We start from the raw sequence: 12,485 nt of genomic DNA, 5'->3' as shown, positions 1-12,485 counted from the left end.
AATATTAATATGCATGAGAAGATGAACGTAAAGCGCCTCGCTCGTGGAGCTAGGACGTAGAGCATTCCTCCGCGATCGTGTGCACGCGCGCGAGTATGTTGGACGATAATACGCGCGTGCAGAACGCGGCAATGTCGAAAATTGCATCTCCAGATCGGTGCATCCAATCAAGCGGGATGTGTGAGCATGTTAACTTAATTATATGGAAAGAGGTCGGGCAGGATCGGAAAGTGGAGATGAATTTCGTGCGGTATTATTTCGTTCGCCGTACAATGAATTTTTCACGGCACGCGGCATCACAAAAACGCACAAATTAGTCGCGAGCTTGTTCGCATTCGTGAGAACTTAGAGCCGATCTTTCCGCGAAAATTGGATGGCTTTTATGCAGAGCGCTCTGCGTAATAGGCGCAGTTGGTGAAGCTAGCGCTGGTACTCCTTGGGGAGAAATAAAGCGACTTTCGTACTAGTAGAATGTAATTAAATGCATATCTTTTTTTTTGCAATTTTCAAAGTTTTAGCGTTAAATGTTAACGTATTTTAAATTGAGATTTTGATATAGTTTTAAAAAAGTAAAGTTTAATAATGTTTAATAGTCTTAAGCAGAGCCGGATTATATTATCTGTTTATATATATTCTCGAAACATAATCTTTAAATTATTTTATCTATCGGTAAGGAATAAGGGTTGTATATCCAATACATCAATCACTAAAATTTTTGCCAGTTATTTCCGCGGAAAGTTTGACTGTAAATTCTTACGAAGGCAGAATCATGTACAAAGAGTTTTGTATAAAAGAAATCAAGCTCTTCTATATTAAATCAAGAAATGAGTTTCCATAGTTCTTTTATTGAAAGAAAAATATGTAATAGTATTTTGTGTCATGAAAATAAATTATAGGATATAATTCAGTGTGTTAATATATTAATAAAAAGTATTCAGATATATGTACAGTAAATGTGTATAGTTTATTTATTATTAAAAATAAATAATTAAAAGACTGTTTATTGATTATGCTAAATTATTGGAAAGGCAATGAGCATAACTTTTGATATAAATTTTTCCAAACAATAAAGAATTCAAAATATATCTAATTTTAAATAATTAAGACGGCACTTGATTAATTTTATATAAAACTCGCCTGTTCGGAAATCTCTTTGCAATCATATCTTAATTAAACCGTTGCTATATATTTACTAATTGCCAATTTATATTTTAGCATAAAAATTGAGATCGTTAAGCCATTTCTAATTTTATCATTTTCCAAAAACATTTTAATATTAGAGTTCTCGATTATGTTTTCGCCAAATATAGAACGTGGATTATGTGAAAAATTCTAAAAGATCGCTATTCGAATATGACATATTTTTGAGACACCAATTGATCGATACTTATATAAAAAGATAAATCAATTTGTCGCTGTTTTAACATCGAGCGTTTGTGCCTTACGGAAATTCGATCAAGTTAGTTTTACTCACGTGTTGCATCGCGGCATACCCGGTGACTTGTTGGAGCTTGCTGCTGACCATCTTCGTCCCCGTGCCGTTTGTCTTCTCGCTGTTTCCGCTCCAGATACCGATTACGCCCGTTATAATGAGAGCCACCAGGGTGATGATGCCGATCAATAGGGAGAGCGTCACGATTTTGCTGCGGGGCGATATTACCATCGCCATCTTTCTCACGGATTAGCGTTCGTCGCGATCACTCGCGTTCAAATGTCCCGATATAGAAATTTACACTCAACAAACAACGCTATCCATCCGACGCGGAATGGACCGAAAACATGCGTATATGTATCTATGTATATATATCTCTATGTATATGAATAGCTCTCTTTTTCTTTGTGACAAGAGGGACGCGGGGAATCAAAGGGATAAATAATATAATCTCTCCTCGTCGCGCGGCGCCGGTCCTCCGCGATCATTATAACTTTATCACTTCCTCGCATTCAAATATCGACGACGACGGCGACGGTGACGACGTGTCGGGCGAATTCCCGTGTGTCATTCTTGAAGCCGCTTGGGCGCGCTCACCTCCTCGAAGCGATTTAATTGAGAGATCGATAGATGCAACACTGGGATACGATGTCTTCCCCCGTTGCACATACGATTCGATGGATTTGTCGACGTTTGCACTGGATTTTCGAAATCGCCGTCTCGAAGCGATTCACGGTTGCAGCAAGGAAAAACCTAGGGCGCGTCTTGTGGAAATCTCACGTTCTCGAGTTGGCACGTTAGGGTGATTTTCCCGGCGCTTTCAACGCCTCGGAAGATTTTAAGAAAGCGTCCTCGTCGTTTTCGAGGGCCCTCGGGGTGAGTTTCTCCAGCGATGATTCTTTCAGTCCGCCCGATGGATGCACGCGCATGGATCAACAAGTTCAACAAGCGCGGGCGCTATAGCGAGCGCTTGCACCAGCTCAACAACAACGACTCGCGATAAACTCGTCTGAATAATCAACAATAAAGTTCTCCAGGAGACGTTTCAGCCCTCGAGGTATATATACCGGCGACGATATTTCTCTGCAGGGATGCATATAATGAGGGTGCAAAGCGGAACGGTGCGGGGTCGAAGACGCAACTTCTTGTTTCTCGAGTTTCTTAGATTTTCTTTCAATCCACTCCGCTCTCGTTCTTGTTTCCCTCCCTCCCTCCCTCCCTCCCTTCCTTTCTCTCTCTCTTTCTTCTCCTTTCTCTCATTTCGTTCTCTTTTCTCTTTCTCGGCTCTACCTTTCTGTTTCTCGCCCTACCTTTCAGCCCCTGTATTCCACTTGGAAGACGAACTTTGAAGGCCTTTAAATGTCGAGGGAACTTACCGCGGTTTACATCGTAGGAATAATGATTCTACGCTTCTGTGTTACAACGATCGCTCGGCGACATTGCATATTAAATATGTTGACTTTGGTCGTTATCAACGCTATTATCTCGGGTCAGGTGAAATTTGTGATAAACATAGAAGATAATATTAAAGTTGATTATTCAAACTTTCTCTTACCGCGACGATAGGTAAAGAGTACTAAAGAGTAAAGAAATATAATAGCAATATTTAATTCTGTTTAATAATATCTCTTGATTTAACATAGAAAATATATAAATTCTTTGTATATTTTTTGATGGAATTCTTCCAAACACCTGAGATGCTATTTAGAGGAAAATAAAACATATTAGAGAGAGAAAGAGAGTGTCGATTGTGAAATATGTCTGGTTATTAGGAGGTGTCTCATTTTCGCTGTCGATCGAATTGACATCCACATAAATTAGCACAGCGCTGCAATGTCGAGCAGTGTGTCGAGATCTTAAGCACGAAAATCAATTTTACCGAGTTGCAGCGGCACACGACACAGTTATTTCCATTCCATCCACTCTATCCTCTTCGGTAATGCTATTTTCATTTTATACAGAACGTAGTGTCGTCTGCGTTGTCGGTTCGTGCCATCCTAACAAACGTAGACGCGAGAGTACTCTCTCTCGATTGAGGAACGCTGATAAAAATGAAATAATAAAGTTATCGATTTAAGTCTATCAATTTTTGAGATACTTTTTGTATAAACACTTCTTTATTGTTATATTCAAGTCGTGCTTAAAATAGAATTTAATTATTTAGTAATATAAATATATTTTTTGAATTGATACACACACAGAATTTCTTTTAATATTATTCTATAATTTTAAATTATAAGGGAAAGAAACAGAGAGACAGAAGATAGAATTGTTTAATGAGGAAAGCGGATGTTTTATTAAGAGGATAATAACATAGTCGCCGCTCATTAATAATTATTATTTTTTTTGTATATAAGATATATACCATTAATTAATGAAATAACTGGGATTGTGTTCACATTTGTGACTGTATCTCAAATTAATTAATTTTTTTAAACGAATAATGCAATGGTTCATTCTAAATTTTCTGGCTTCAATATAATTATTAGTACTCGAATTAATTAACGAAATTGATAACGAACAAAAGTTTTTTCTGGGAAATTATATGCTGATATAATAAATTTTTTGTTTAAATATTAAGTAATATATTATTTTAATTAATAATACTTTTCTCGGAAAAGTAATGAATTTTCTATTACCGTATACAGAGAGATATCTTAAAAAAGGTGCTATTTCTCCTGTAAGGGAATCTTTTCGAGAGAAATGCAACATAATAAAGTGCAGTCTTCGTGGAATACCGTCGGTACATAATTTTACGCGGGCAAGAGAAAACCGCGAATTATTTAATATGCCCGTCTGGATAGCGCGGTTCTTTGTATTTTCTTGAAGGCATGGAAAAGTTTAATCATAACATCATAATCATATAATATTAGATGGTTTGGCATTTAAAGTGCAGAAACACGTTGATTTGCCGAATATAATTTTATTAGATATCGCTTAAGATAATTATCGTAATGGGATATGAATAAGCGAGATCGAATCGCGCTGACATATTACTGCAAAAGAATAATTATAACGAATAAGAGACAAGCGTATTAACGCCGTGTAATGCTGCAGGCAATGAGTTGGAAATTCAAAAGAATTACGTATATTCGTCAATTTTGCACTTTCGTACACGTTCAACTATTAGCAACCGTTATATTTTTTAAATTCCTTTTACGCCGAGTTTTTTCAAGAAATCTGCGTCTAAAGCGCTTTCTACAACATCCATCGAAAAAAGAATTAAATACGATTGTGTGATCGTATTATAATATGTTTTTGAAGATGTAATGTGAGATGAAATTGAGATATTTTTTAAAAATAAGAATCGATATAATGCATACGTTTCTAGGATATTTAAAAATTACTGCAGAGAAATATCCGATGTTCTCTTTCGCGAGAACAGATCACAGAATAATTCCAACAAAGCTTGAAAGATGGAATATCTAATCAGTTCGAAGAAGAAGTATGTAAACGAGCGAGTTTCATTTCAAATATGACGCTTACAATCTACGCGATCCACACAGACACGAAATGTCCCTTTCAGAAGAGAGAACGAGAGAGAAGAAGAAAAGAATAGTGTGGAGTTCGCCGGTTTTTTCATTCCTGTTGTTTTTTCCATTCCACAAACGTAATTTAAGAAATTTTTTTGCGCTTACTCTTTTACAATTTACCCAGCAAAAGAATTCGTATCCACCTTCTTCTTCTTTCAAGAAAAATTTCCAGAGCTAAAACGATCTTTTGATTATGTGATATCGCGGATTCTAATTTGCAATAAATATTTCAAATATTTGTCGATTTATTCTCGTAAAAATATTTGTTACTTGCATTATTTCGCAATTGGCTTTTATATTAATTTTACGTTATCTATAGAGGAAGAGAACAATATAAACTTTAAGTATTCTTGCTTTTCTTTCGGTTGTTTTCACTCTAGTTTTCTCTTGGCGTTTTCCACATACCATTGATGAGATTCAAGTCGAAGTACTCGCTGTTTAGAAATAAGTGAAATAAAGAGGAACGACTTATCAAGATTGTGAGCTTTCTGGCTAGATAGACTTTTCGATTGGAAAAGTTCGAAGGGATTGTGTAAAAGGGTAGGTCACTGTGTCAAGTGCTAAGAAAAATTACTTAGTTTTGCTGCGCTCTTTCCTTCATGGCCTTCAGCTTCCCACCACAAATAGTTTTGATACACCCATTTTGTTTGACGTTTCTCTTCTTCTTTTACGACCGCTCTTCTTATCACTTCATTTCGCCATTTCTATACTCGAAAAGGAAACGTTGTCTTCCGGGAAGCTCAGAAACTCAATTTTCTATCTCGTTTACGATACTTGAAATATTTTTCAAAGACATGGTAACTATTTTCAGAGAAAGTATATTAGGTATCATGTTGGTATATTTTTCTACAATCAATACTTACGTTTACAATTATCATTACCATTATTATTTTTTGAATGTATCAATCACAAAATCAAGATTTTATTAAACATTAAATAAACACAACCGCAGGATTGCGGTTAGAAACATTTATTTTGAGTTATTGTTTTTGATAAATATATCTGATAGTAAAAATAAAAACGTTAACAGTATAAACATATAAATTTCAACGTGACATGCGAGCAATATATGTGAATTGTTTATTCTATTTGGTATTTATTTCTCTTAATTCTTGTGACTAGGATGGCTTCTAGTTTACAATACAATGCAATATATGTCTTTAGCTGAAGATACTTAATACTTATTACTTAATACTTATCATTTCATAATTCTACTCTGACTCTAAAGCAACATGTATATGTGAAGAGACAAATATAACTTGAAGAAATCTAACTCTTTTCGTCAAAGTTAAATTCTAATGAACAGTCGTGATCTCTCTAATTTTAAATAGGGCTATAATAGTGATGATTATCGTAACATTGACACAATGAGTATAAAAAATAAAAGGAGAAGCAAATAACGAATATGGCGTTGCATTCTGAGATCAGTGGAAGACGGAACGAAGTGACACGAAGAACTAAAGAATTACGTGAGGCAGAAGGAAATTTTAATAGGAATTCTGTCTGCCTGCACGGGAATGGCGGGGTTATTTTTATACTTCACCCGGGGTTACTTCCGTTTATCCGGCCTGTATCTGCAAGCACGAAACGAAACGTTTCGCCCAGCGTGCCTTCTTTTCTACGAAGGCATCAGTATTTTCTAGATTGTCGTACCGTATAAAAGAGCACGGAGAAGAAAAGTCCCCTCGCACGCAACTGACTGTACCTACTTTCTCCAATCTCGCGCGCGCTTACCTATACGTTTTACTTAGTTTCGTCTCCGATACTGCACTCGCAATTCGCTACACTACCGCAGAGAAAAGAGGCGACATGGTTGCCATCCTTTCCCTTTAGCCGCTGAAAATTCTTCAGAATGGCATGTCATCGCGTACGTTAAGTTTTTTCATAGACATTCCGCGGACGTAGGTGTAGCCTACGGAAACTGCTTTATTTTTTCGCGTTTTTATTCAGGAGAATTTTCTAAGCTGAAAAGCTCACGTTTCGTTTATATAATGTCATTATTGTCATAATTCAACTTTTAATACACGCCAGGAATAACTTTGTTGCGATCTTATTTTATTATGCACACTTGTTTAAGTTAATTAGGTCTTTTCAGCAATACGAATATTGGAATCATTCGTATTTATACTCTAAGGGAAATCTATTTCTCAACTTCATAACACGTCAGGAAAGACGATATTATATTAAATGTTTATAGAAGAGGGGAAATTAGACGAAATTCGAAATTATACAGACTATACATTTTCGTTATTGACGTTTCTCTAATCAGACAAAATATGCGAAAACTTAATAACTTGTGACAGCAGCATAGATTGCAAATAATATAGAATCGAGTGTGTGTCGCGCGGAACAAAATTGTAGCGGTGTTATACGCGAGATAAATATGATCCTGTCACTACGATGTGTCCTCTATTTCAGTTCCCTTACAGACATTTCGCAAGACATTTCGTAAGACATTTCGCGCGGAATACGGTGCCGCGGTGTGATTTTATTTCGACTATATTACGACGCGAAAGAATGCACTTTTTTACACAGTATACACGCGGGACGCTGGAGACATCGGCGGCGACGGACGGGGCCGACGCTTTTAATAAATTTATCCCGTGGTCGAGCAAAAAGGAAGCGAGTAATTTCCACGGTGTGTCGTTGTGCCGTTCTCGCATTTATCCGTCGAGCGAGAAAACGGAGCAGCGGGCGTATTCGCGAAATGCGCATTTGCGATGCGGATTCTCGCACATTTACGCAAATCAAAGCACTTCCGCCAATTCGGGGCCGTCTCGAGGCTAACCCGTCGGGCCGCGGCGGTCCCATTTGTGCTATAAAGGAGGTTTTAACTTTCTCGCTGTGCCTCCCCGTTTGTTCGAGCTTGCCTCGAGCCAATCGTGCCCTTACTTCGGAAGTGCACCCATGTGATATCGCGGTAGTAATCGGATATTCGCGCACTCTTTTGGTTTAGAAAATTGCCATTTGTACGCTCTCCCGACGATGGCATGGCATAACAGAACCGAGAGCCATTAGAGCTTTTACAAGAGTTGTTTTTACGGCTGAGCGAGCGGCATTATTAGAGAATATGTCGTTCGATTAACCGCCGTTTATTATCAGAACAAATTCGAACAAATTCGTTTGGTATATATAACTGATCCTCCGCTTTTACCGGCGATAGTGGAAGATAATGTTTTTGCAACAGTACGCTGGATTTGGATGGATATATAAATGATGAACGCGAAATAATATTGTTGAAGAGCCATCGATTGACATCGAATTCACAGTCGTCAATTAAGCGCTTACAACCTATAATCTCAAATTTGGAAAACGATTGCCTTGATTTGCTTAGTGAATGGTCGAATAATTCAATTCAGGATTAATTGTAACAAATAATTTTGCAGTAACGTGAAACAAGCTAAAATCTCCTATTAATCAGAGAATAATAAATAGTATGATATCTACTAATAGAAATTAAGATTGTAATTTTGCATGATAGATTCAAACCAAATTTGACATTTGGTCGGTAACGAAACGGAATAATTATATCGGTTAATGCCCGTTTTAATTAGAGCAGGGACAATGTCCGCCAGAAGACGTCAGCAAGTTTGCAATCTCTGAGCGAGTCTACAAGCGAGAGGAACTTTTTTGAACATACCTCCAGCCATTTCTGTCGATTTTACGTCACTCTGGGCAAAAATTCCCCGCCAGCTCAGTGGTGTGGTCTATTCTTTCTCAATTAATTTCGAAGATTTATCTCGGAAATACATTCTGTCAGATTCGGGTAATTAAATTAGTACCGCTCCTACTTGCATTTTTGATGTAAAAAGAAAATCAAACATATTTCACGATCAAACCGTAAAATATTTTATATTATAATTTATTTTTACACAAAAGCCTGTGATCAATTTAACATGGATATGCATGACAATTTTTAGAATTAGAAGAATCTAATGTTAATAAGATATAAGATAATGCATAAGATGTCTATAACAATTATGTAATATCTAGTCACGCGAATTCTAATACGTAATTTTTCTGTACAAACGCACAACTCTTGTAATATTTAAGTGCAAATACATTATAAACTTTTTTGGTAAACTAACGAGTCAAAGAAGTAATATTGAGCAGTCGTGCCATCTGTTACTTTGAGAGTACAAGACTAGTTAGTTAGGTGGTGAAATTAAATAGCAATCCGGGTCCAACTTGAAACTTAAGTAATTACGACGTTTCAATATGCTTCCCTATCAAAGGCGAGCACGGAGAGCTTCGATAAAAAAAAAATTAATTAAAAGAACACGAAGACGTTGCGGATTACCGAAAGATCAAAAGCTTGGTTTGCAAGCTCGATCACAAATGTGGTTCCGTAATTCATTAAAAGTCGACGGTATTATCTGCCAACTGCGCTCACAAATATTCCTAGTCATTATCATCACGGATAATCAAATTAATAATCTCAAGTTAATGAGGGTTGGGTGACCTGAATGTCAGTAATTTCTGACATTTTTGTAACATTTCTATAGGATCTTCAAGCAAGTGATATTCTCTATGATAATGGAGTATATAAAGTCTATTGATCGACTATACGCAGCGTAATTTTAATTTAACGATATTTCAATATACTCGGAGATAATTAAATTATGAGATGATATATATTTGTTATATATCGATATACACATTTATAACGTAAATAAATATTTTACGACACGTACTCGACGAGATTGAATCTGTTAGAAAATAATATAATAAATAGATTTCAAAATTATAACTGTGAGATTTTATCTGTCATAAGAATTTCTGTTAAAAATTCGCGACAACGTTGTCTTAATTATCTTCTATAGAAATTTGTCATTGGAATTACTATCCAGTTCAAGTTACAGTTTTCGGCGCCTGAGGCTTGAGATTCTCTCTACCGTGTTCAGGAGAATCGAGATTCGCGCCCCGTCATCCTTGTCTTTTTCCCAGGATATTCTCTCGTTGCGGTCTCCACCTTTTTTTTCCCCCCCTCGAGGAAAGCCATTGCTCTGACGTGCCGCCACGGAAATTGAACAGTTCGAACGAACCGCGTCGTGTTGGTGTCATCGAAAAAACATCACGCGAGATTGGGAAAGAATTTTTGAGTCTGGTACGCTTTTTTTTTCAAAACCACTGGTCAATTCGAGTCGATTACGATAGAAAAAAAATGTACTCGACTTTTCCAACAAGGTTCGTTTGCTTTTTTCGCAAATAAATATTTTTGGATTCGTGTTAACATGCAGGTTTTTATTGAATAATTAAATTATATACATTTTTATTGACAGATTAGATAGATATATACTGCGCACGCGATGTGCATAATAAAATTCATATAAATATTATGTTGCCAGAAGAGTAAAATCGATGCGTATCAGCAAATGGCCGATTAGTAAATAACCACTATTTCTCCAGTCTGCATAATATAATATGATTATATTGATTATACTTTTATTTTGCAAAGAAGCGAAAATATTCAACAATATTCTTTAATCAGTTATTCATTGCTGTATGTACGTAACCTGTTAACAAAAATATTTGCTAAAATGTATGATTAATTTAGAGAAATTTAATCACAATCTGAATACTTGACCTAAATCCTCCAATACAAAATATGTAAGAGAAAACGCTGTAAAAATATCTGCAGTATAAAAAAACTATCTGTTTGAAATCTGTTTGCAAGCTTTAATTTCAAAACTTAATTGTACGATTGTATGATTTGCAACATTTCTTTATTTTTTATTATTTTTATATGTCTTGTATTTTTTTGTTTCCACGATTTAATCATTACAACGAAGATTAATGTGTTACGAATCATAATAATGATCATCGATTCAACGTAAATGTACAACACGAAGAAAAGTCGATCTAACATGTGTATAACATTAGAACATATCTGCGCATTGATCGATTGGGTATTCAGCGGCGCGGGCGTCTCGTTTCATTTTTATCAAAATGAAACCTTGCCGTCGGTTACAACTTGAGAAAGCCATCGGTTACAGCTTGCTGTTTCCGACGTAAAGTACTTTTCGACATGTATGCGATTCAGCGATCTGTAACTTTGAAATGGCTACGAGCACAGCAGTCGTGCAGTTCCTGTAGCCTTTAGCGTTGCATTGTGCGACATATGTATTATGTGATGCACATCGCAAGCTGCTGATTTCGCCGCGAATTGCAAATTCGCTCGATCTTTCGTTCATCCAGCGGAAATTGCATTTGTCTTACTAATCCGTCACATATATTCATCATTCCGTTTTTAATCCGTTCAGTGTATCTTAATATTGCAATAGCAATCCTAGATTTATATAAGACAGAAATTTTATAAGATCCTATCAGATCGCGTGGAATTGATAGTTTCAAATCTATTTAATGAAATAATAATTTGTATAGCATGCGTCTACAACATTGCAAGTAACACTGACATGCACGTCCTGCTTTCTTAAACATTTGAGACATATATTTTCAATAAAACGTCTATTTTTTTCTGGATTTTATGGATGTCTCAGAATAAATACCGTTAACATTTAGTATTTAGTGATTATTTTGTGTGGCGTTTATTATTTTTATGTGGCATTTAACGGATATACATAATTATAATGTGCCCGAAAAAACAATTTTACATTTACGATAATATCTTGCATTTTCTTCTTCTATTACGTACATAATTTATAAAATGCATTTTTCAGAATAATATACGAAATATCATAGAAATGGCGAGAAGTACAATACACTAATGGTATACGCTTCAAGCAATGCATTAGCGTTCATAACCTCAGGTTGAATTTTTAATTTCAGAGATATTATTGTAAATGATACGAGATATACAATATGCAAATACAGACTCGAAAAAAAAATGGATCACAATTTTAATATTATGAACTTCGTCAATAAATATTAACTAAATACTTTCCATGAAAGATAAGTGCAATAGTCTTATTTATTATTTGTTTACAACTGTTTTAGCTCTCTATCGATTGTAAAATATCTTTAAAGCATTGTCTCCATTCAGAACATATCGCTTTGAAAAATCATGGACGTGTTTGATGGCATAATTTAATTTTGAATAGAATTATTTTTGGTTTATTGTATCGTTTTGAAATCTGAAACTGCATATTATTTTATATAAAACGAATATATTAAATACATTTAACATTTCACATAACTTTGAAATCGATACAAAACTAACCAGTGAGATCGTTAGAATGGATTTGCACATATGCACACTATATCTATTTCTGTCATATTCAGAACTTCCTAAATATTTGAAAAATGTAATTAAATTATCTGATAATATTCTGATAATTACTTGATAATTATCTGATAAAATTATTCTTTTTAACGACATCTCTCATTATACGTCTCTGATATTATACTTTATTACGTTATACGCTAAAGTCGGTATGTTAATCATAAATAATTTTCAAAATGATTACGTATTTTTAGAAGATTAATTCGATAACGTCTACACGTGTGTATTTGTCTACATTTGAAAGAGAATCCTGACGTTCGTAATTGCTTATCGTTGC

At 35.3% G+C, this 12,485-nt stretch overlaps 1 protein-coding gene and 1 long non-coding RNA gene across 11 annotated transcripts in view; one reads left to right on the top strand and one right to left on the bottom strand.

Moving 5' to 3' along the window:
* LOC139822839 (uncharacterized) overlaps positions 1–12,485 on the top strand; it is a 273,173-nt gene that overhangs the window by 86,595 nt on the left and 174,093 nt on the right. The window lies entirely within an intron of this gene.
* The window catches only part of Mp (collagen XV/XVIII-type protein multiplexin), a 214,114-nt gene that overhangs the window by 84,212 nt on the left and 117,417 nt on the right, over positions 1–12,485 (bottom strand). The window contains exon 2 of one of the 8 annotated variants that reach the window (XM_071794952.1): positions 1,475–2,515. The exons of 6 other annotated variants lie outside the window; for them this stretch is intronic. In XM_071794952.1, the coding sequence (XP_071651053.1) occupies positions 1,475–1,669 (195 nt within the window). In that variant the 5' untranslated portion in view covers positions 1,670–2,515. Of the gene's footprint in view, positions 1–1,474; positions 2,619–12,485 lie in introns of those variants that run through there. One more of the 8 variants, XM_071794953.1, reaches the window with a different exon arrangement.

This window comes from Temnothorax longispinosus, chromosome 12 (assembly GCF_030848805.1).
Source record: "Temnothorax longispinosus isolate EJ_2023e chromosome 12, Tlon_JGU_v1, whole genome shotgun sequence".
In the NCBI taxonomy this organism is placed as follows: domain Eukaryota; kingdom Metazoa; phylum Arthropoda; class Insecta; order Hymenoptera; family Formicidae; genus Temnothorax; species Temnothorax longispinosus.
Note: the sequence above shows the minus strand (reverse complement) of the source record. Positions and strands in the feature narration are given on the sequence as shown.